Raw genomic sequence first — 25,052 nt, 5'->3', positions numbered from 1 at the left:
CTGCAAAGCCTGGCTGTACCGCGTCCCTCGCCCTTCCCTTTTACTCCCAGAGGTGGCGGGAAGACCGCCTCTCTCGCGCGCGCCTCGGCCCCTGGCGCCAGCTGGGCGCCGCCCTCGGTCCAGGCTGCCCCCGCACTCGGAGCTCTGTTCTCCTGCGCTGCTAGGACACGGTGCCCGGGCAAGAGCTGTGGGAGAGCGGGCTAGGACAGGCACCGGAGCGAGGCGGCGGTGTGCGGGGTGCAAGGGGAGCTGGGGAGGAGAAGGCGAGACCGCGAGAGTGCAGCAGGAAAGTGAGGAGTAGGGGTTGGCGCGGGCGGGTGGTGGAAAGGCAGCGCAGAGTTTGGGCCAGAAGATGCGAGCGGGCTAGCAGCCCGCGGGAGGAGGAGGGTTAGGCTGCGGGTGGGGAGGATCTGAAGGCGGAGGCGGGATCCCGCTGTGCGCAGGTGAGAGGGAGCAGGCAGGAGCGTCCCGGGCGCCGGGTTCGGGAGAGGAGCACGTGCGATCCAGAGCTCAGACGAGGGTGTGAGCGCGCAGCCAGGGCCGGAGGTCCAGAGGCCAGGGTTCCAGTCGGAGCTCCCTGGCGAGGCCGGGTGGGACAGGGAGAGGTACTGGCCAGTGGGGCTCGGGCAGGTGCTGGGGGCCAAGCACCTGAGGCTTGGTCCGGGCGCGGCGATGAGGGTGCACCTTGGCACGCTGGCCGGCGCGGCGGCGCTGACTGGGGCGCTCAGCTTTGTGCTCTTGGCCGCCGCCATCGGCACGGACTTCTGGTATATCATCGACACCGAGCGGCTGGAAAACCGCGGGCCGGCGGCGCAGGACCGGCCGGGGGCAACCAACAGCAGCCAGCTTGAACCTTTGAGCTCCCACTCTGGCCTCTGGCGGACATGCCGGGGTAAGGGTACACTGGGGACCGGGGCGGGGGCAGTGGCTGCAAACGCCCCCTGCGCTGGGCCCAACTCTCCTCGGACCTGTTGCTTGGTATACACTCCTCCCCAAAGCCCCAAGTCGCAGTGCAATGTTTAGGGAGGCGTGGTAGGGGTGGGGAGTGAGGGCTGAGTCTGCCAAAGCTCTTCTGGAGATGCCCAGCTGCGTTTCCACCTGCGCTAGAGCTCCCCTCACCCTAGAAGAGGGAGATAGTGAGGAACCACAGGATGGGGTTCGGAATCCCAACCCCCAGCTCACTAGTTTCCATTCATCCTTTCCAGTGAGGAGTCCTTGCACCCCGCTGATGAACCCCTTCTGGCAAGAGAACGTGACAGTCAGCGACTCAAGTCGACAACTTCTCAGTGAGTCCAGGGAGGGTGAGTGGAGGGAGGAACCGACCTTCCCCAAATGGGGCACTGGGGTGTCCTCTGACAGCAAGGAATGAGAAAGGATTGGGGATAAATAAGGCCTCTTGCTCCATCTCTAATTGTGGTTTAGGATTCATTCAAACCAACCCTGCCTGATGGTTTTCTATGTGCCAGGCGCTTGGTTTATTGGAGATTAAGACCATGGCCTCCAGAAGCTCACAGATTAACTGCGGAGAGCACAGAGGAAGCACACAGCAGCATGCAGAAGCCCGGGAATCCGGGAGCTCAGAAATCAGTTTGGGGAGCTGTGGGTAACAGAGGGGAGGTCTTATTTCATGGACCCCAGGCTGGCTTAGCAGGAATAGAAATGCAGGAAATTTTGGGGGGCTGGTTCAAGGGAGGCAGGGTGCCTTCCTCCAGGAGCCACTGCATCTGACTTATTGGTCACTGGTTGCCAAGTGCCCAGCACAATGCGTGGCACTGGGTAAAAATTCAGGACTGCACGTCAGAAAGAAAACAGGCTGAATGAACACTCGTGGAGGAGGAAAATAAATGTCCTGTTCCAGATAAGGAGCTAAGGGCTTCTCATCTCTTCATTGGACTCTTACATCCACCTTCTGAAGGTATTAGCTCCATTTTATATTCACTTTCCCAATGAGGAAACTGAGGCCCAGAGATGGATCTCAGAGAGGGTGTGGTGAGGAAATAGGACTGAGCCCCATATACCTTTAGCCATGTAGCTCCTTGGGTAGGTTACTGAGACTTAAAGACTGTAGGATAAAGATGAGTCCCTCACATGGTCCACAGGGAGAACCTTTCTGGCTCTTTTTTCCTCTGCATTTTCTTCTCCAGCTATGCTGACCTTGGAGCTGTTCCTGGAGCATGCAAAGCTTCCTCCTACCACAGGACTTTGCACGTGCTGTTCCTTCTTCCTGGGGCTCCTGGCTCCCACCCCACCAGCTTGACTTGGTTAACTCTAACTTATAGTGTAGGACATGTCACTTTTTTAAAGGGAGAATGTTAAAATCTGGCTCTCTCATTAGACTGTGAACCCTGTGAAGGCAGGAATCATGTCTGTCTTAACCTGCTAAAACCTAGTGTAAGATAGGTCATGAATGAAAGTTTTCTGAAAAAGGATGCAAGTGAATGCAGGCTGTATGATATAGCAAATATTAGATATTATGTAATATATGTACTTCGATGAATGGATCAATGTATGGATGGACGGAAGGATAGCTACAGTCCAGTTCTGTGCTAGGAAATATTTAACAACTGAATCTCCAGGAGGAAGAAAAATCCATTGCATTTTTCAAGTCTGTGGTATAGTTTTACTGTGGCTAATTTCGAGCTGTTCACATGATGACACATGGTTCACAAGATTCCTAGACTCTTAACTGGTTCCTGTGAGCTCATCTGAGTCAGGGCAGCACCCCACTGTGTACTCCCCCTGGACACCTGGACTGTGTGGGTAGTTGAGAAGGGGAGAAGGTATCATGTACTCTGTCCTCAAGCCCAGCTGTCCCATTGGGTCACATGCTTATTGCAAATCACCTCCAGAGAGAACTTTTTTCTCAGACTCTCTTTTCCTTACCTTATAGGTATTGAAACAGAGGTGCAGAGAGGTGAGGCAAAGCTTTTAGGTTTATACAGTACCTGGCAGATTTGGGATTTGAACCCTAGAAGTCTGCTTCCACTTGTTGGAATGATGCTTCATAGTATATTAGTCTAATGTGTTAAGATGAGAGGCCAGGACAGCCTTGAGGAGGAGCTCCTCGAGTGTTCTGGGTGGTTGGTGTCTTGCTGCCCTTCTCCCTCAGACAGGGACCCAGAGACCTGCATCACCCAAAGGAACAGCAGGCACAAAGCTGAAAGACAAACAGAGCCAGGTGTGCTTCAGAGGCAGAAGAAAGGCTGGCGCTCCTGAAGGCGAGGCAGAAAGTATTACTGGGCTCCCTCCCCTTTTCTAGCCTCTTCCTCTGCCAAGGGCCATGAGGATGATCAGACAAAGCCATCAGACCCAGAGGGTAAAATGCATGGCCCAGCACAGCATGCCAGCGGCAGAAGCTGGATCCTGGGCCATAGACTGAGAGAGACAGCGGCTCTTGTGATGGAAACTTCACAAGATTGGTTTTCTATCTTTCTGGGTGCTACGCTGTGGCAGCGGCATGGAAAATTAAAACCAGCCCTCCCACGATGCCTGGTGCAAATTGAGAGTGGAGCTGACAGAAGGAGAGAAGGGGCTGGGGACCCAGGAGGCTGCCTGGGCCCAGGCGGAGGTCCCCGCGTGATTTATGCACATCAGTGCTGTGGGCAAGGAGGCCAGGGAGAGGGAGGGATACAAGACATGATGGCCAAGGATTAGGTTGCCACTGAAAGTCAAGGCCACATTTTGAAATAAAACATTTATGTTCAAAGTAAATCTATTTCTGGCATCGTCCATGTGGTGCTTCTTAGAAAAGGTCTAGCATGTCATTTTTGAAATAGTAAAAAGAAAATCAAGATACAGGCTGAGTGCCCATGGACAGGGAAATAGATGTATGTGTCTATTTATTTTAAGGGTAGCCTGTAAGAACAATATACCTAATGTGAATGGAACACCTAGCTGTACTGTGGAATGAAGCAAATAAATTACAGTGTAATGGGAAATTTGATGGCGTTTGTTATAGCTCCCAAGTTGTGTTAGTCAGCTTCCCACTACTGTAATAAATACTGGAGATAATTAACTTATAAAGAGAGAAAGTTGTAGGCATAGTGGTATGTGTCTGTAATGGTGGGGGATGTAGCTAGCGTGAGGCTCTTCGGGGGTGGGGGAGGATAGGGGTGGAGAAAAAAGGGAGAGAGACAGAGAGAGAAGGAGAGAGAGAGAGACAGAGAGAGAGAGACAGAGAGAGAGACAGAGAGAGAGAGACAGAGAGAGAGAGAGAGAGAGAGAGAGAGAGAGAGAGAGAGAGAGAGAGAGAAAGAGAGGAGATTGAGAGGAGATTGAAGATTCAAGTCCATGACTGCTTTGGGTCTATGGTGGGATATCATGGGGGGAATGTGTCATGGGGCAAAATTGTGTATTGATTGGGAGCAGGATGTAGACTAACCAAGGTCCCCCAGTCTCCTTGGAGAACCCCCAATGACATGAGACCTCCCACTGAATGCCATCTGGTAATGTCACCACCACTTTCAAAGAGTGCCAAACTGTGGACCATGCCTGCAACATGAGTCTCTGGGTGACTGGTAGGATCCAAATTATTAGTATCAATATTTTGCCTTTCTTATGGGGATAAAACAAACACTGAAGATGCAGGTTTATTTTATGTGCTATTAATGCAAAAGAAATGCTTCCAAATGCCAGTGAGATGCTGTGGATGCCTCAACACGACACCATTTTTGGATACGCTGAAGTGTGGTCAGGTGTGCCCTGTACAGCTGGAGAGATATATGAATATATTATAGACGATACATACATTTGTGGGGAAAAACCTGGGAGATGTGTCTCCAGCCATCCGAGGAGGTTCCTCTAGGGAGGAGAGGAAGGAGCAGAGGCTGGTGGTAGCCAGATGGGTTGTGTTTTAACCTTTTCACCCCAAAGTGCTGCCTGGGTGGTTGAGTTCTCCTTCTGTGTGGCTTGCAGGACTCTGTGACTTCTGCCAGCCCTCTGGCTACAAGAACTGAGGTCCATGCTCCTTCCTCTGTCTCCTGCTTGTGGGTGTTGGCATAGTCTGTCTCCTCTCCCCTTGGCTCGCACTGTCTCACTTCACCCCTGAGTCTCAGCTGGGGCTCTTCCCCTGAGAATGCCTCTCGTGACTCTCCAGGCTGACTGGGCACCTTGTCTGCAAACCTTCAGTATCATCACGTTCAGCTGACATTTCTTAGCTATTCCATCCTGGGAAACTGACAAGACTGCCTCAGTTTCCCCTTTCAATATTCCTCCCCGGTGGTGACTGGGCCACTCGAAGATGAGGAGGAAACACTTATTTGCACTCTCAGTGCACCTAACAAGGGCTGGACTTTTTGCAGGACTCTGTGACAGTCCAGCTAAGAAGAGAGGAAACTGAGGCTTTGAAGAGATGATACTGTTTGCTCTGCAGGAAGCTGAGCCAGGATTGAATGCGGGCCTTGCTGCCTGACCTCTGCTCTTTTCATGTCACTGCAATGTATCTTGGAGACTGTGAAGTAACTATGTTAGAGCCCCTGCCTTCAAGGGTGGACACAAGGAAAAAGAATTTAAAAAGTTGCATCCTTCCTTGGGATCATAGGACCACTCTCTGAGAACTTCTGGAGTCTTAAAGTTACTTGACAAGGTTGGAAAATAGATGGTGATACTTCTATCCATTGGTAAATGGTTCAGGGGACTTTTTTCTTTTGTCAGAGCTTCTAACATTTCTTGGAGACAGTGATCTCTGCTCAGTTCATGAACTCAAATGTCACTTCACTGAGCACCATAGAGGAGCCTGGTCCTCCCACCACACAATAGTGTGATAAAGGAAGAGACATAGTTGTCCTTGGTGGGAACATCTTTGCTCTTCTTTGTGGATTTGCCTTTCCCTTCACCAGCAGCAAAGCATTTTTGAATCGAAGAGCTCTCCCTCCTTGGGCATGCATGCTTATTCTGATGAAAAGACTACCTGTTAGCATTTCTCTATTGTGATTTCTCTGTGTGATAATCACGACTGTCCTCTATTGAGCTACTGCTCACACCACACATGATAGTTGCACACTCTCCAAAACATACAGTGTGCTGCATTGTGTCATCTTCAGGACATTGTGCCCCTGTCCTCAGCTCGAGTCCGTGTATGTGACCTTGTTTGGCAAAGTGTCTTTTGCAGATGTACCTAAGTTGAAACTCTCAAGTTGAGAAATCTTGGGCTTTTTGGATGGGGCCTAAGACCTATGACCAGTGAGTGTCCTTGGAAGGAGAGGAAGGGCAAAGGGGAGAAGGCAAGGTGGAGGGAGACTGGATGAAATTGTGCAAGCTGAGGGGCCCTTAAGTTGCTAACAGAATCCAGGAGTAAGATTCTCCCCAGAGGCTTTAGCAGGAGCACAGACCTGCTGGCTTCATGATTTTCAACTTCTGCCTTCCAGAGTCTTGAGAGGATACATTCTTGTTGCTTGTGAGCCACCCAAAAGTAGTTTCTTGTGGCAGCCACAAGAAACTACTTCAGTCTCCTCATCTGGAGACTAAGCTACACCCTCAGCCACTTGCTCGCCTGCATTCCTGGTGGGCTCCTTTTGTGGCACATCACAGCCTGACAATCACACATGTCCCTAGCTTACTGGCTGGCCCATCTCCTTCACTGGGCTGTGAGCTGCAGAAGGGTGAGGGCCTTGCTCACAGTGGTGGTCCCATGCTCTAGGGTGAGCTTGGTCCTATCAGGAACCCTCAGGCATTTGTTCCCGAATGAATTAATATGTTGCAGGTATGTCAAGTGCTTTTGAAAATCTGGCCTGTCTGAATGGTGACTCTGTAGGGAGGTCTTCATGTCCTCTTTTGTACAGATACAGATGGGACTCAGAGAGGTGAGGGGACTTGTCCAAGGTCACACAGAGAGTAAGTGTTCTTGGCTGATCTTGACTCTGGGGCACTTTCCTTGCAACAGGAAAGGGCAGACTGAGACTAGAATCCAGGACTGGAAACCTTGCTTTGGAGTCTGGTGCTGGATCTGTCCTAATGTGCTGGGCCCATCAGAGTGGAGCTTTGCCAGGGACCCTGCTGGGGTCTGGTGGGGAGGAAGGATGTGATTCTGTGAGCCAAGGGAGAAGGCTGGGGCTCATGTGAGGGTGGAGCCTGAGCCCAGGGCACTGGAAATCCTCCTGCCAAGGTGAATGTGGTTCATCCTGTGTTCCAGAGGAGAAAACTGTAGCTCAGAGAGGCAGCTAGCCTGGACTCACACTGCTAAATCACACTGCACTCTGAACACCCAGCTCTTTCCCCTGTGACTCACTCACTGCACTCAGTGAAAGGCTGTGGGCCTTTCGACTTGGTCCAGCCCCGCAACCTCAAGCACTGCTGATCCTCAACATACTTCATCCTCAGCTGAGCTTCTGGTCTACATTATAAATTCTAAGGAAGCAGGATTCACATTTGATTCAACATTGTCCTTCTGTCATATCAGTTTCAATTGCTGTACACATTCACTGCCCAGTGGGTGTTATTTCTTTCCCTCCTCTCCTGCCCTCTATTCCTTTCCTTTCCTCCCATCCATCCAGCCAGTCTGCTTCTCTTCCCTCATGTACTAATTTAGCCATCTTTGTGCACAGAGCATATGCTCTAGACTGTAAGTGAAAATCCTTGAGTTTTCCAGGATGTATAAAAACCTATCACTAGCAGCACATGCCTGTAATCCCAGCACTTGAGAGGCTGAGGCTGGAGGATCCTTGTGAGTTTCAGACCAGCCTGGGCTACAAAGTGAGTTCAAGACCAGCCTGAACTGCATAGTGAGACCCTGTCTCAAAAAGACAAAACAAAACAAAACAAAACAAAACAAAATAAAACAACAGTGAAGAAGACAATTCCTGAACCTTGCTGGCCTTCGGTGACCCCCCACCCCCAGCATCACTCCCTTTGGCCACTGTCATGCATTCCGGCCTTAGGCCATGGGGTCAGCCCCATTGCTGAGCAAGTGAGGTTCACCGTTCCTTGCAGTGCAGGAGAACACACACTGTGGGGGTTGCAAGCATCTCGGTAACTTGTCAGAAAGGACTGCTGCACTTGGGAGAGGACGTGGTAAGTCGGGGCTCCAGGGAAGCAGGGGCTTGATCAGGATTGGGTAGTGCAAGGAGTGGGAACAAGTCTCTCTATGATTCAGTGTCTCAGTGCATCTTGTCTGAGGGAGGCAGACACAGCGAGGCTGGAGATATGACTGATACAGGAGCAGCGCTCATGCTAACAGGGAGAGGAGGTGTCTAGTGTTTTGGGGGTGACTGAGCTTGTTTTGGGGGTGACGAACAACCCTGGAAGTAGTCTGTCTCCCGTGTTGCCTCTCTGAGGACCTCGATGGAATCCAGGAGAAGCCAGTGTGGCTGTGGGTGCCAGGCCACTTCCCAGACCCTGGAGACTCTTTCTTCCTTTGTTGCCATCCAGGGCTCACTGGAGGCTGAGTGGGAATCAGGTCTCAGGTATGCATTTGGTTGTAACAGAATTCCAGGTTGCTGAAAGCTTTATACACTTGCATGCATGTTTTTCCTCTTGGTAGTTCAGGACGGAGATGAAAGCAATAATATAATGACCTTAACACCATGCAGGGTGGGCATGGGGGAAGCACTGTGCCAGCAGGTTGGCTGTTTCAGTGTGTCTGATCCTCAGCACACAACCCCAGGGAGTGGCCGTGCTTGGCATTTCCATTAACAGATGAGAAAACTGAGGCTGCAAAAGAACATACCAGCTGGCCCTGGGCTGCTCAGCTGACAGGTGCTGGGGCTGAACTAGACCCCTAGGAAGTGTGAGCGGCAGGGTTGGGATAAACAGCTGCAGAAACATCTGGTAGACATGTGAGTGACAGCTGTCAGTCTGCCTTGACTGGTCCTGGAATGTACTGACGGTCATGGAAGGTGGTGTAATGAATACTGACAGCTGTTTGTCTCTCAGTGGGGCTGTGGTTTGGATGTCACGGCCTGTGGGTGCTCTGTTCATATGTCCATGAAGGAGCAGCTATCTGTGACTTATCCCTTCTGCACCAGCACTCAGCGTGGAGCTGGGCACATGGCAGCGAGTTCCTTATGTTCACCGGATTTATTAAGTCCTCAGGGATCTCTGGGCAGGAGTCTCCTTGTTTAGTTGGTGGAGCCCATAGTGATCTAGTTTGTCCAAAGTCACACAGCTCGGATGTCAGTGCCATTCACCCTCATTCCAACCCCATGGTGACAAACCCGCCACCTCCAAATACTCAGCCTCCTGAAATTTACTACTGCATCACATCCGTACCCCAAAGAGGAGCGTCTTACCTGAATCCGCAGACATGCTGGAGATGCGTGTGTTTCTGGGTAGAACAGAATTGGGATCAGTGCTCATGCTCTAATGTCACAGTTCTGAAAAAGAGAAAAATAACAATAAGGCAAAAACACACACAGACACACACACACGCGTGCACACTCACACACACAGACACACACACACACACACACATGCATGCATACATGCAGCTAAGCCAAATTTCAGCAGGAAGTTTTACAACTCTCTCATGGAGCCTGTTCTTACCCTGACATTTAGTTGACCATGAATTTCAAGTTGGCTACTCTGTGGTTGGGGGCTCACCAGGAGCCACCAGGGAACCTCACTAATTTCTACAGAAGGAGTAAACTCCTGTCTCAGGCACCATGTGGGTTGGATGCCATGGGAGGGCCAGGCTCCCACACCAACTCTTGTTCATCTTCCTGAGGTTTCTCTTTGATGAGAGAGGAAGGAGGCGGAGCACAGACCACAGGCCTGGCCCATGATCACGGTTCATTCTTTAGCTGCCCTGGCAGGGGTTCAGTCTTACTGCCTTGAATTGCCAAGTTGGAGGTCTTTGGGGTGAGGGAGACAAGGGAGACAAGCTGATGTGGTCACCATGAGGTCAGAGGTGGAAAGTTTATTGTCTTCACTGTTTTTATCACTGGTGGATGAATTAGTCCATTTTTACTGCCAATAACACTGTTAGCCTGGGTGCATTGTAATGGAAAGAGGCTTATTTGGCTCATGAGTCTAGATCTCTAAGGTCAAGGGGGCTCCAGTGATGGCAGAGTCCTGAGATGGCCCAGGAGTCACATGGAGAGAGACAGAGCGCGTGTGCATGCATGTGTGTGTCTGTGTTTTCTGGTCCCTCCCACCCCTTCCTGTCCTCCTCCTCTCCCTCTCCCCCTCCTTTCTATTCTTGTATTGATGACTGAACCCAGGGCCTTCATGCTGAGCTGCATCCCCGGTCTTTTAAAATTTGTTTACACGTTGAAACAGGCTCTTGCTAGGTTGCTAAGTTGCCCAGCCTGTGCCTTGGTTGGGATCCTCCTGCCTCAGCCTCCCAGAGTGCTGGGATCACAGGTGTGCACCACCACGACTGCCTTCTCCCTCTTCTTATAAAATCCCCCGATGACCTTATCTAACCCTTACCACCCCAATGGTGCCAGCTTTAAGCACCACAGTCAGATTAAATTTCCAGCCTCTTAATATCCCAGATGGGAATTACAGTTCAGCACTTAAATCCTTGGGTTCCACTCAAAATCCCATCAAACCACAGTGCAAAGGGACACAGTTCTGAACATCTTGCCGAATGGCCCCAGGTGGCCTGCAATTTCACACGTGTGCTGCGTGGAGCCCCATACTACTGCCCCCATTTCACAGATATACAAATTTGAGTCTGGGGAACTGAGTGACTTTCCCAAAGTCCCAAGTCAGAGCTCAGTCAATGGTTGACATCATCTGGCCCTAAAGTCTATATTTTAATTACCATAAAGTCATCTTTCAAGCTTCGATTTTTCTTACTCCTTGCAAAATCCCATGTTTTTTGCCTTATAATCATGGATCAAAACTTATTCATCAAAAAACCCTAATCTTATTCATCCATTCATTCAGCTGATCAGCACACAGCATGTGAACACACACCATGTCCCAGTCTGCTGAAAACTCTGGGAAACGAGTGTGTATGAGCTCAGGATCCGACGAGTAAAGAGAAGACTCATGATGAATGTCAGGAGCAGTGGCCATGGGAATCTGAGGGAACACAGGGAGGCACCTGACCGCCTAGATGGAGGTGGGTGGTGTGAGTGAACACTTAGCAAATGACATGACACTTGGCCAGCCCTGCAGGCTGAGGGGAGAGTATTCATATTCATACCCATCCTGCTGTCAGAGGATGTAAACGGCTGTGTGCCCAGCTCATGGTAAAAAACCAATACATCTTAGGCAAACATGGTGCAAAAGAGCTTTGCAACTGTTTTCCTTTCTGCTCTGGCTGCCAGGAAGCTCAGAGTCAGATTGGGGGTGGTTGTGTAGACCTGAGACCTCAGCCTTCCTCTTTCTCTCTTCCTCCTTTCCTATCCATCTTTGCTATTGCCTGGAATTTTCTGCAGCTCATTCTTTTCTGCTTTCCCATTCCAGAGGTGTATTTATCTTTGACTATTTGGAAATTGCCTTTGATCCTTTTAGAGTTGAGGACAGATAAACAGTACTTTCCATTTAGGACTCTGCTCACAGTCCTCTTGGCTCAGCAACCGAGTGCGGGGCATCTCTTGCAATTTGCTTCGGTTTATCCCACAAATCCTTTGGTCATCAAACCCGAGGATGACTGCAGCCTTCTCGGGTCTCTCAGTGCTGAAGTCCTTGGTCGGTAGACCCCCACTGCTCCATCCCAGAAGCTCGCACAGTTGTAATTAAGGCAGGACAAATCTAATCCCTGCTAGTCCGGATCCTGGGGCGGGAGATCTCAAATTCAAGCCTGGGCAATTGGGCAATACCTCATCTTTAAAGAAAGCAAAAACCAGAGAGCTTGCATCGGGCGCCGCCTAGTGGGGATCAGTATATCCAGGTAAAGAAAGGCCCAGCCCGGGGCCACCCCCTCTTCGCGTTCTAGAGTTGCTAGAATTCTCAGTCCAACTCCTAGCTCTCCTGGTGTGTTGTAAAGGGTATGAGCCAGGAGCCCCCAAACGGGAGGGCATTGCGGGCAGGAGAGGGCGTGTGGCTCCCCTTCGCCCTCTGCTGGCCCGGGACGAGTTCACCAGCGGGGGATCTCTGAGATCCAGTGGGTTTGGGTTTAAGGGGGGTTACATCGTGTAAACATGGTGGGGTAAATGTTCGGCTTTGCGTGCTCCGGGCCCTCTCTGCTTTGCAAAGGTCCGGGGAAAGTTCTGTGCCTGTAACTATTTCATCCGTCCCCATCCTGAAGCTGCCCAGGGATGCACCACAGACAGTTCTAGCCAGAACAAAAGGTGCTCTGGTTCTCTCACCAGGAAGGCGCAGGCATTAGGAGTTCTGTGCCAGGCGCTGAGGATGAACCTGGAGCATCTTTCCATGGTGGTGACCCTTGAGATTTCTTCACCCCCGGTCTCTAATGCTGTGGGAACAAGTTAGCAGCTCCTGCTGCAGCTACAACGTGGGACACTGCAGTGGAGAAGCCGATTGACTTTGGGGTGATGTAGCCGTGGGCACCTTATAAAGTTTCAACTTCTCCACCCAGGAGTCTCCTACTCAACAGTCTGGGGTCAAACTCTGGTGCTCTTGTCTTCTGGCTCCGGGACTTGGGGTGTCTTAAATTTTCGTGCCCTCGGTTTCCATATCTACAAAGTTGGGGCATGAGTAGTTACCTCAGAAGATTGTTTTGAGGGTAAAATGAATTACAGCACAGGAAATGCTTAAGGCAGGGCCTGGTATCCAGGAAATCTCTGTCACTATTTTTACTCCCAAGACTATTACAATTTTATAATTACATATAGGTATATAGATAGATATTTCACAACTAATAATGGGATTATGTCCAGATAAAGCTATTGGAAGTTGAAAATATCATACATCGAAAATGCATTCAACATACCTAAACCACTGAACACTTTTGCTCAGGTACACCGCACACTGCAGAGTGAGGTTGTTTCCAGCCACTAAATACCTCTTCATATATGGTCACAGGTGGAAGCTATGCCTCACTGTCGGACTGAGTAGCATCAATGCAGGACAAGATCAAAGTTCAAAGCTGACAGTAATGAATGAGTACTGTTTATTTTTGCACATTCATAAAATAAAAATCATTGGTTCAACCATCATAAGTTGAGTATAGTATATATTTTATTAATGTTACTGTTAAGATCATTGAGGTTTTGGGTCTGTTGTTGCCTCTGGACCTTGGGGTAAGATTAACTTGCCCTGATATGAAGTTGGCTTGTGCCTCAGTCTCTGGGGACACTTATGATTTGGGGGAAGGGGGCACAAATCTTTATGATCTGTTCTTTGCCTGGCCTCTCTCATCCACTCAGCTGATCACCAGCCCAGTCCCACCCGTCGCTGTCCTAGGCTGTCACTTGCCATTTGCCCAGGCAACTGAACTTCAAATGTCCTTGCAACTCTAACTCCTCCCTTGGGGGTGGTTGCCATGGAGAGTGTCAGGCAGGGCCTGACCCCGTGGCTGGGTGGGGGGGGGGGATGTGCTCCCCATCCACTGCGTCAACATGCAAGCTTACACCGCGCGCCTCTACAGTGGTCCCTCTGATGCCTCTGCTTGGAGTCTGATGGGCACCTATAACTCCCCGGTCCCCATGCCCTCCCACCCCAACCTCCTCCTCCCTTTTCTTCCCCCCTCACCCAGGGGCTCAGCGCTGAATTCAGTCCCATCCTGGTTCTCTCTTTTCTCAACCCCATTTTACTTTCAATATAACTTTTCCTTAGCACTATAAAACTGATCCATCCTGGTGCAGCTACTGTCACCTACACTGAGTTGTTGCAAAAGTCCCCCAAATATTCCCTGCTTCCAGCTTGGCCCTTGCTGAGTCTTCCTGGGCTGTCACAGCAAATCACCAAGGTAATGGTTAAGAGCACTGCATTCTCATGCAGTTCTTGAGGCCAGAAGCCCAAAACCCAGGGGCCCTTAGGGGTTGGTCCTGGAGCCCAGGGAGATCTGCTCAGCACATCTCTCTTGATCGCTGGTGGTGGCAGCAGTCCTTGGGGGTTCCCTGCCTTCAGATGCCTCTCCTGAGGCTCCATTGTCACGTTGCCTCCTCCTATCTTTTCTTCTTTTCTGAGGATAATGCTCACGGGGTGCGGGAGCCTCTACCGTGCAATGCTCTCAAATTCCTTTTTAAAAAAAATTTACTTTAAAGAGGGTAAAATTAAACATAACAAAACAGAGCAAAACAGAACATAGGAAAGCAATATAAGAGACACAGATTTCAAAACAAGACAACTGGAGATTTTCACTGTCTATTATATTGTCTCTTGTTTTCTTCTAAATAGTTGTCCATATCTTTACATACAGTGAATTCATACAAAACAACATAGTATAAAACTGATCTGAACAGGATGATGAAGGCATTTCAGGTCTTTAAGACCAGACAATAAGGAAGTCAACAATGGCTGTCATAGTGTCTCTTATTCTCTTAAAAATAGCTGTTCATACCTTCATGTACGTTCAAATCAAACAAAACAAAACAGACTAAAATCACTCTGAACAAAGACTAGTAGTATTGCTGGATTTCACATCATAACACTACGGAATCAGCACTGGGTACCTTAGTGTCTCTTTTTCTCAAAGTAGTTGTTCATTTCATCGTGCATTATATAATCAGTTCTCATAAACTGTTTAGATGTTCTGTGCATGCAGGGGTCTCTACATGTATATCTTTCCTTCTGTATTAGAGGGAAAAACAAAACAAAACAAACAAATTCCTAGAAAAACACAAAATGAAAAAGTCATATAAAATCACAATACAAGGTGATCTACAATGGTTACTATGATGTCTCTTGTTATCTTCAATAGAATTGTCTATAGCATCAGGCATAGTATAATTGAACATAGCAGTACATAACAAAATTAATAAAAACAAAACATTGGAGACATTATAAAACTTTAAAAGCAGGTAATAGTCAAATCAGAGTGGGTATCCTAGTGAATCTTGTCATCTTCAGAGTATTTGCCTCTACTCTCAGACTTGTACTATCAATCATAACAGATTCGAATAAAATCCGTCAATACAAAACACTGACCTAACAAACCAGATTCAAATAAGATCACTCATAATAACACAGTGTAAGTAATAGAGGGCTTCAGATTAAGATAATAGGAAATTAAGGATGATTACCATAGTATATCCTGCTATTTTTGGAATAGCAAAATTTTGCCCTCAAGTCTAGTAGAAGTACACAGACTGGAACAGAATATAACCAAAGTAAATAGAGCTATAATAGCTATGTGGATATGTGGATTTTAAATCCTGGTACTCTATTAACAATGTCCTCTGCCTTCCTTTTTTAGACAATTCCTCCTCTTTCACTTTCACAGGGCACACTGTACATTTTGGGTCCCACTAACTCCTTTAGTCTTTGGGTTAGGGGTGCAACCTGCTATTACTTAAATGGTTCTGAACCTTTTACCCTTGGGCTTGATCTTAAGTTGTATTCCTTTACCTACAAAAGCCTCAAGCTTTTCTTTAGCTGAGTAGTTCTCCACTGCACAAAAGTGTTATGTCTTTCTAACCTATCTGCAGGGGCTGGCCCTTTTTCTCTCTGATTCCCCGTCACATAGAGCATTGTTTTCTCATATTTGACTTAACCCGCTTTCAGATTAATTATACTTCCTATACAGAGCATGTTGATGGACCCTATCTCCTGATCTACTCTGTGTTTCTTTTTGTTAGTATGTCAAGGCCATCTATGTTAGAGATTATAGCCAACCTTCTCTGCCTCATCTCTGCTATGCTATTTTTCTGCCATTGGTTGTCTACTTTTCTCCTTCATTCCACTGTCTGCTCCATTCATTGATGCTTCTCTGGCACTGTTCCTGAAATTCTTGTGGTTTTTTTCGCCCTCTCTAGAATGTCCTTCAGTATTTTTTGTAGGGTTGAATTGGCGGTTGCAAATCCCCCCAGTTCCTCTTTGTCATGATGCAAAGAAGCATCTTCTTTCTCCATTAATTTTGAGAGATAGTTTTACAGGGCACATCAATTTGGGCTAGAGGTTATTTTCTTTCAAAGCTTGGAATACTTTGTTCCAAGCTCTTCTTGATTTGATGGTCTGTGTTGAGAAGTCTGTCGTGATTTTGATGGGTTTTCCTTTATAGGTGATCTGTTTTTTTCTCTGATGGCTTTTAATATTCTGTTCTTGTGATGAATTTCTTGGATCCTGATTATTACATGTCTGGGTGTAGCTCTGTTTTAGTTGTAGGTGGCTGGATTTCTGTATGCCTCATACATCTGAATATCATTTTGTTTTCCTATGCTTGGGAAGTTTTCCTTAATTGTTTCTGTGAATAGCCTTTATATTTCCTTTGTGTTTATCCCTGCTTCTTCACTCAATCTTTTATTCTTAAGTTATAGATCCTCTTGTTGTCTTCTAGCCTTTGTATTGTTATTGTCTGTTTCCTTGTTATTTTTAAGAGATCTTTCCTTTTGGGTTCACACATTGCAAACCTATCTTCAAGTTTTGTTAATCTATCTCTAGTTTCTTTCAGGCAATGTTGCCAGCTTTAAATGGAGTTTTTAATTTCCTAGTAATCTCTTTGAACCTGTTTCATGTATTCTAGTTTTTTATAATATTCTTCATTGAAAGTTTCTCTCCCTTTTTTGTGTTCTTCCATTGTTCCATCTGTCTTCTTGGGAAGTGCTTAGCATTTCTTTTATTAATCTTCTTATATCTTGCTTTACTTGTATTGCTATTTTAGTTTTGAGCTCATCTATAATGTCATGAAGATATTTCTTTATGTCAGCTGATGCTGTGTATGATATTTTATGTTTGCTGCCCCTGATCTCTTCTGTGTTTACCTCTCCTGGATCCATATTTTCTGGGTTGCAGGCTGGAGGCTTTTTCTTATTTCTTTCTCCTGTCATATTTCTGGTTTTCCATACAGGTGTATGGTGGAGGTCCCAGTGCTTTCTTTTTGGTTATGGTTCTTCTGAAGCACGCTGGCTAGGATTTCTGGCCTCTCCAGTTTGCTCTTGGTCATTGAGGTGCACGCAGGGATGGTGTAGGCTGGGCCCTCCCCTCCAAGCCAGTCCACCAGTGGGGGTCTTCACCACATTAATGTGTGCTGCGTGGAGGGAACCAGTTTGAGACAACTTTGGGGACAGTTTTTTCCTTGGCTACTGGGTCCCAGCCAGTGTCGTGACCCAGCCCAAGCAGATCCCACCAATCTGCTCTGGGCAGGGAGCAGCCAACTGAAGTCACTGCCATTCCCTTGTTCAGGCCCATCCTGCCCATTTCCAATATGTTGTCCAGTCAGCCCCCTCCCGCGGGAGGACCAAATTCCAAGCACTCAACGTGGGTTAGTGCAAGTCTCCACGCCAGCTCTGTTCTCTGTTGGGTTCACCCAATCCCGACTTCAGCACGACTGCGGCTCCAGTGAGAGCGTGTCTGGCACCAGCCTTCTGTTTTTCTTTTCTTTTCTTTTTCTTTTTCTTTAGTTTCTTCCTGGGTCATGAGAATCCCTCTCCTTTCATCGGGTCTTCTCCAAGGTGGTAAATTCTAATGTCTGAGCTATTTCTCTCAAACAAGTACCTTGTTACTTACTGATCTGCCATCTTCCTCCTGCCTTTTTTTTTTTTTGTTGTTGTTGTTGGTTGGTACCAGGGATTGTGGTTGTTGTTGTTGGTACTAGTGCTTGCCAGGCAGGCACTTATGCTGCTGAGCTAAATCCCTGGCCCCTCAAATTCCTTAATAAATCTGCAAAGGTCCTCTCCAGCACAGCCATTTCACGAGTTCCAAGTGGACATGAATCATCAGCCCACTACACCCCAATCTACTCCCAACCTAGCAACAAGAGAAATCCTTTGAAGACTTAATAGGGAGCATAGTGGCACACACCTGTAGCCTTAGTTTCCTGCGAGTTTGAGGCAGGGGGATCACAGGTTTGAGCCCAGCGTGGGCCTCTTAGTGATTTAGCAAGACCCTGTCTCAAAATAACCCCTTGACTCCTGTGTCAGTGGCTCCTAAGTCAGTCAGTGGGAAGGCTGCAGTCTCCCCAGGGTGACAGCGTGAGAGCCCATGGGGTCTCCCCTCCACATAGTGGCCCTCCACCCAGTGGCTGTGTCACACTGCGGTTCCCTGTGCTGCTCTCAGCTCCTGCACCTATCGTCCCAGGTCTGCATGGCCACTGCCTCCACCGTCCCCCCGGGTTCCTGTTCAGACGACACCCCCAGGGATGCCGCTGGCCTGTGTCCCCTAAGCTTCATTCCTCAGTCCCTGGTGTGTGTCATCTACTCCCAATGTTGTCATTCACATGTCTGCCCACCATAATGGTAGTCCATGAAGGTTTATTTTTGATTTATAAACTAACCACCAATAGGGCCACCTACCTCGAGGTTTTTTGAGCCTGGGGGCATAGGCCTTGTACACAATAAGCCTGGGCCTTTCTGTTGCTGCTACTGTGAGGAGCAGTGGTGGCAATAGTGTGGATATTTCCCTCTAGCGTTCCAAGGCTGCTCCATAAAGAGTGTTCAGGAAATGTTTGTTGATTGAATGCTGGTGCTCTCTGTATCTCTTCCAAGCCATGCATGGGACGTTTGTGATCCTGCTTCCACTCAGCTTGATCCTGATGGTTTTTGGAGGAATGACCGGGTTCCTGAGCTTCCTCCTCCGTGCCTACCTCCTCCTCCTGCTCACAGGGACGCTTTTCCTCTTTGGAGGTAAGTTTTGACCCTGCCAGGGCCAGGCTGCTGAAGAGACTGGGCGGTGGATGCTGCCTATAAAGCCTCAGCAGAGAAAGGGATCCCCATCTCCTGTTGGGACTCAGTTTCCCCACCATTGTATCAGTCAAGAGGGGTGAGCAGTTTCCAGGGAGGAAGCGGGATGGGCGGCTGCCAAGGGCTCCCTGGGTTTCCCAGCAGAGCTGACCTCTGACCTCAGCCTTAGGGTGGCTCCAGCTGAGGGCCATGCACCGCAGACAAGAGGCCCCTGGGTGACAGCCTCACTCCCCAACATCGCAGGCACAGATCATCAAGTGTACACAGCCATAGCCACTCAGACGTGGAGTCTAACAAGCCATCTCCCCGCTCCAGAGAATAAAACTGGGTTCCCAGAGGCAGAGAGAGGACCGGAGATGCTAGTCAAAGAAATGAAATTGTAGCTAGATGCAGGAATAAATTCAAGAGCCCTGTTGCACAGGAACTGTGGCTAACACCGAAGTACCGTGGACTGGAAAACTGCCGAGAGGGTGGACTTCAAGCATTCTGTCCACAACAGAGGGCAAGATGAACAACAAAAACAAGCCAAGTGTGGGAGGCGATATGTTCACCAGCTTGACAGAGCCAGCCCACAAGGAGCACATCCAGCCGAGCCCCGTGGCAGCACTGTAACTATGTACAGTTTTACCCTTCAAAAGGACAGCACGGAGAAGCAAAGCAAAACAAAAGCCAGGCATGACCGATACTGGCTGGGTTAACTGTTTGAGGAACCAGTGGTTTTAGAAGAATGGCTGCTGTAGGCTTCCTGAGTTCCTAGGGTGTCGGAAATGATTCCTTATTATTAAAACAGACAGACAGGCAGGCAGGCAGGCAGGCCGCTGGGCATGGTGGCTCAAGCCTATAATCTCAGCTACTAGGGAAACTGAAACAGGAGGCCTGAAAGTTTGAGGCCAGCCTGGACAGCAAAATAAAAACCAGGGTGGGGATGTAGGCAGCCCCAACAATGGGTCGGTGCAGTTCACAGGCGAGGCGGGGCCTCTGAGGGGATCCATGGCAATTTGTGGTTTACTGTAACAGAGTAAGCATCCGTCGTATTTTTCATCACACCTCGGACTTGATGGTTTCCCTCCTCTGTCCTCTCTCCCTTTCCTCCCCAGCCCCTGCCCCTCCTTCCCCCCCACAGGCCTTCTCCTGGGTTCTGATCATCTTTCCCGTTCTATTTGTTTCTTTCTTCCTGCGATCTGCTCTCCCCACAGCCATGGTGACCCTGGCTGGCATCAGCGTCTACATCGCCTACTCGGCAGCCGCCTTCCACGAGGCACTGTGTCTGCTGGAGGAGAGGGCGCTCCTGGACCAGGTGGACATCCGCTTCGGCTGGTCGCTGGCCCTGGGCTGGATCAGCTTTGCTTCCGAGCTGCTCACCGGGGCGGCCTTCCTGGCGGGGGCGCGCGTGCTCAGCCTGCGACGTGGGCGGGACCAGGCCATCTGAGCCGGCTGCCGGCTGTGGGCTGCGTGACTGGGACCAGGCGGGACTCTTCCCTGTGGGCAAAGCCGCCGGTGGAGGCCGAGGGACAGCTCGGAACGCCAGTGGACCGGGCTTGGGCCGCCGTCTCCTGCCATCTGCAAGCCGGGCTTGCTGAGTGCGTGTGCTGAGTGCGTGTACTGCGTCTGTGCAGGCCAGAGAGGGCGCGAGAGAGCTGCACCCACACCGCCCGACCTAAATCGCGGCTGCCCTCGGCAGTGTACGAGGTCTTGTGACTGCAGGTCCGGGCCGCCTCCCCGCATCACATCCTCCCCTGCCCTTTGGAGCAGAGCTGTTCTTCGTTAGGAAGTGCTCGGGATGGTCAGCGAGTTAGGGACTTGTGCGGCGGCGAGCAGCCACTTAGCTGTGCTCTGGGCTCCCAGGCCTGTGCTTGCTCCGCTCCGAGCTCCTCTGAGGAGGCCTGAGCCTGGCTCCTGCCTCATGAGGCCGCAGTGCGGGTGTTTCGGTGCAGCGGGACTCTGGGCACTGGAACTCCCTCCTGTGCTGGGCCTCCTGGCAGAGGCACTGCAGGGTGAGGACTCTGCCTGGTGCAGTGATTCCTAAGACAGGAGACCCTGCGAACGTTTAGGGGGGCAGTGAGGGTCCCTCCAGGTTGTTGGGAGATCTTCCTAACTGTCAGATGAGTGGGGCCCCAGCATGGCCTTTGACCGGTTCTTTCCCAGGGGTGCTGCCCACAGGAGGTGAGGGCAGTCAGGGCCACAGTGAGAGGAGAAAACCTCAAATCCACCACCACACCACCTGGGCTGCCAACCCAAGCACGTGCTCTGTCTACAGGTCAAGTAGTGGCTCCTGGCCTGGTGATTTTGCATGGTCACTTTCCCAGTGTGGGCAGCGCTGGGTTCCCAGGTGGGAGTGGCGGGGAGACCAGCTCCCGACACAATCTGGGTGTGTAAGAGGCTGGGGACCTTAGGTTAGGGGCTCCCTGGGTGGCTCCCCTGGGCCAGCAAGTCTGGGAGCACTGATGTCATGACACTGTCGTTTTCATCACAGTCATGGTGATATCATCATCGCCATGACACCCCACATTGCTGTGATGCAGCTGCCTCCACAACATTACCCTGTGACACCAACACTTGGCCCACCATCCTTCCATGACATTGTCATCCTCACTGCTGTGTCATCAGTTGCTCTCCTCACCATGACGTCACCATTACAGTTGACACCTGCTCAGCCCTTAACGTGTACCCTCACTATGAGTAAGTTAGACAGTCACTCAACAAACATTTGATGGGCACTATCTACTTGGAAGCAACCAGGATCAGTGACTATGGACCCAATCCTTGGTCTCTGGGTTGTCACAGGATGGGGGAGAGAGGCATGTGGAAATAATCTGAACAGGGCACAGAGGAAGACACTGAGACATAGGCACCAGCTTAGGCAGAGGCACTGGCTTGAGGGCCCAAGGAGAGGAGCAATTTGGCGCAAAATTTATAACTGGCTAATTCCAAGACCGTTCTATCTCCTCTGCCATCACCACCTGCACCACTCGGCCACCACCATCTGATCCTAGGGTCCAGACGTCGCGGCAGCTTTTTTGCTTAATCTGGAAACCCACGCATGAAGCAGGTGTCATAGTGCTGAGTCTGGCTAGAAACACCCGTGCAGGCTTCTGCAGAACGAGAAGGCCATGCTGAGAAAAGACGGTCTTTGCTGCCACCTGCCGGTCATATGGCGGAACTTCGTCAGAGGGCCGACTTGCTTGTCAATCAGCCCATAGGACATTGGGTTCAACCTCTGGGCGCCCAGCCCTGGTCTACAGGGCCGTCACCAAGACCCCTGGCTATATAAGAGGCAGGTCCAGTTGTTAGAACTGGAGGAGAGCGTTACAACTGGCACCAGGTTGGCAGAAGTTGGAGGATGGAGGCCCCTCAGCACCATGGTCTGGTTAGAATCACAGAGAAGGCCCTCAGCCACTCACCCAGTGAGGTGTTACTGGAGAACGCTGCGCGTCAGACCTGGACACAGCGGTGGGGATGGCGGAGAGACCCCAGCCCTGCACTGCTCCCACAGAAACAGGTGATAGCACACGAACCAGTGAAAGGCAGTGGATAGGGTGAGGAAGAAAGCAAGTCAGGGTGGGGGGAGACAAGTGGCTGGCAGGGATGCCGCTGGAGAAGGGCAGCCAGAAAGGACCTCTCAGAGGAGGAGTCCTGGCGCCCAAGCCCAGACAGAGGCACTGCGGGCAGGGAAACGCAGACCAGGGAAGGGATGCTAATGCAGAGGCCCCTGTACATGTTTGAAGGAAATGAGAGAGGCAAGGGGAAGTGGAGGAGGAGAAGAGGGGAGGTGACGCACAGGTGCTTAGTGGCCCGAGGTCCCGTTTGGTTCCATTTCCAGGAGATTGGTGCTGAGAACCAGGGTCAGGGCCAGCTGGGTCTGAGGTGCGGACTTGAAGGCAGTGGTTCCTTCTCATCCGTATGATCTGAGACCTTTGGACCCACCCTGAAGTCCTAACACGTGGCGCTCAGAGGAGCCCGTGGAAAGAAAGCCTTGAGCCTGCTGTGTGAGGACTGAAGGGCAGGGGTGGGTGTGCCCGCAGGAAGTCCGGTGAGAGATGGGAGGGCCCGGCCAAGGGGAGGCGTGGTGCTGTTTGCGGTGTGCTTGGTGCTCAGAGGAGAGCTTTCTACTCATAAAGAATAAATGGAGAGAGAAAGGGCCGAGGGCACCTGTCCAGTTGCTGGAGAGACTCAGCCTGCGTCTGTGTCTGCAGCCCTCCCCTGGCTGGACCTGTGTGCCGCAGAGCCAGTCCAGCTCTCCTCTCAGAGAGGCTGCTCGGCCTGGCATGGGCATTTGCTCACTTGTTCACTATAGACTCAGCCATTGGTTACTTTGCTCATTGGCTCAGCATCCTACTCACTCAGGGCTGCGGGAGGCTCTGGAGGCTGCGACATCTGGGCCATGGAGGCGCATGGCCACCCTCGTCCATTTATCTTCCCGTCCACTCACCCACTCACCCACTCCCTGTTCACCTACTCACCCATCCACCTGTCCAGCCACTCATCCATCCGCCCACCCACTCACTCACACCACCCATCCATCCATTCATCCGCTCGCTCATGTACTCATTCACTCTGGGCGCTTCCATCCGTGCATCTGTCCATTCATTCATTCATCCACTGCTGCACCGTCACTCCTTCAGTCACACGTTCACTCGCATCCACAGAAAGTTATTTGGGCCTGATGTGCCAGATGGTCTTTGAAGCACTGAGGGGCAGGGTCTGGGTCACAGCCCAGGTCTCTGGCCTGCAGCATCTGTCAGAGCCAGCACTTTGGGGCCCTTTTGAGTTCCTGGCCAGCCAGGCCGGCAGCTGGCCAGCTATCTCTGCAGGCTTCGGGGCCCTGGACTGTGCCAGGATCCTGTGTCAGTCCCAGCTTCCGCTCCAGGACAGGGTCCACAGTCAGCATCCAAATGAGACCAGACCCTCACTCTGCCCCTGACCCTTGGCCCCAGGGAGGGATTTAGAAGTGAACAAAAATGACTTAAAACCTACCCTGTGAAGCTAACACCCTGATGATTACGTGTATCTGTGTGTGACACTCGGACAATAAACTTTGCTGCTGTGTCTTGGTCAGAAGTTCTGTGAAGTGGACATGGAGGGGAGGGGACTGCGGCGTGAACAGTGCAGTGGATGTGGCTTCCTGGCCACTCCTCTGCTGAACAGACCTGCAGACAATAGTAGCTCGCTTTCACTGTGACTCGCCCATTCAGTGTTTGCCAGGCCTCTGTGCGAGGGCCAGGGGAGGCGTCTCCCTGGGGCTGATGGTCAGGGGCAGAGTGCGAGTCTGGCCTCTTTTGGATGCTGACTTTGGTGCCTGTCCTGGAGGGGGAGCTGGGGCTGACACTGGATCTTGGCACAGCTTAGGTTGCCCCGAAGCCTGTAGAGCTGGCCTGCTGCCTGCCTAACTGGCGAGGAACCTAACGGCCCCAAAAGGCTGGCCCTGGCAGATGCTGCAGGCCGGAGACCTGGGCTGTGACCCAGTCCTTGCCCCAGCACCAGTACCCCGGCCCCCTCTGGAGAGCAAACAGCCTGGGTTTAATTTACAGCGGGACAGGGAGCAATCCGTGGCCTTGGCTTCTACTCTCAGTGAATTTAAGCTTGTCACCTTCGCAGCACATGACACCCAACAGCTGGACACTGATATCAGCCTCTGCGAGCACTGGCACAGACTCAATCTCTGCCTCTTCCCGACAACAGCCTGAGCCTTTTCAAATATTTACAAGTGAGGTTCCCTCCGGAGCAGGGGGAGGAAGGGGTGGGCTGCTGGGGAGAGAATGAGAGCCTGGACAGACGCACACAGGGAAACAGGAGACGCTGACCGTCTGCACTGCCCGCGGTGGGGAGGCTTTGTGAGAAATGCATCTCGGTGGACAAGTCACAGAGCACAGGCACCGGGCCTTGGATGGTGTGGCCTCCTGCACCCTAGTGTTCACACACTGCAGAGGCTGCCACTCCTGGGGCCAGAAGAGATTAAATCAAGCCCAGGAGAAAAGATGCAGCCAGAAGACAAAGTCAACATGGGTGGCACAGCTGAGTGTCACCGTGACTCAGTTTTATCGAATGTTTTTCTTTACTAAGGACAAGGAGCACACGCCAAATAAAACAACAGTAAGAAGGCCATCGGAGCAGCTTGGTTCCCCCAGGCCTGGGAGGCAGCTGCGCTGGGAGAGCTGCAGCAGAGTCCCCAGCGCCATACACCCAGGGCAGGGCTGAGCCTGGACTGTGCCCTCCCAGCCCAACCCCTGCTGCCCAGGGCCATCCTGACACCTCATGCCTCTGAGACATTGAGGAGCAGCCTAGAGGCCACCGTGCACGGGGCTGAGTGGGCCCAGGGGCTTGGAGGAAGCCCTCTGTCCAAGATGCATGAAAGGAAGGGGAAGGCACGTGTGCCAACCACTGGTTGGTCACCTTTGCCCAAACTTCACAGCCTCGCTGAGCCTT

The 25,052-nt window shown here is 50.8% G+C and overlaps 1 protein-coding gene across 1 annotated transcript; it reads left to right on the top strand.

Moving 5' to 3' along the window:
• The first annotated feature begins 150 nt into the window (after positions 1-150).
• On the top strand, positions 151-23,687 carry Tmem114 (transmembrane protein 114). Its single transcript, XM_003477740.4, has 4 exons — positions 151-892; positions 1,206-1,286; positions 18,435-18,572; positions 19,826-23,687. The coding sequence occupies exons 1-4, from the start codon at positions 673-675 to the stop codon at positions 20,056-20,058; spliced, it is 672 nt and encodes a 223-aa protein (XP_003477788.1). The 5' UTR covers positions 151-672; the 3' UTR covers positions 20,059-23,687.
• Positions 23,688-25,052: the final 1,365 nt, after the last annotated feature.

Source organism: Cavia porcellus, unplaced genomic scaffold (assembly GCF_034190915.1).
Source record: "Cavia porcellus strain 051 isolate PalLab524CR breed Dunkin Hartley unplaced genomic scaffold, mCavPor4.1 scaffold_16, whole genome shotgun sequence".
Lineage (NCBI taxonomy): Eukaryota > Metazoa > Chordata > Mammalia > Rodentia > Caviidae > Cavia > Cavia porcellus.
Note: the sequence above shows the minus strand (reverse complement) of the source record. Positions and strands in the feature narration are given on the sequence as shown.

What these genes read in the sequence shown, in the direction of transcription:
- Tmem114 (XM_003477740.4), top strand. Translation starts at nt 673, where the DNA reads ATGAGGGTGCACCTTGGCACGCTGGCCGGCGCGGCGGCGCTGACTGGG. An exon ending in CTCAAGTCGACAACTTCTCA is followed by an intron (nt 1,287 to 18,434) that starts GTGAGTCCAGGG and finishes ATCTCTTCCAAG; the next exon opens with CCATGCATGGGACGTTTGTG. An exon ending in GACGCTTTTCCTCTTTGGAG is followed by an intron (nt 18,573 to 19,825) that starts GTAAGTTTTGAC and finishes CTCTCCCCACAG; the next exon opens with CCATGGTGACCCTGGCTGGC.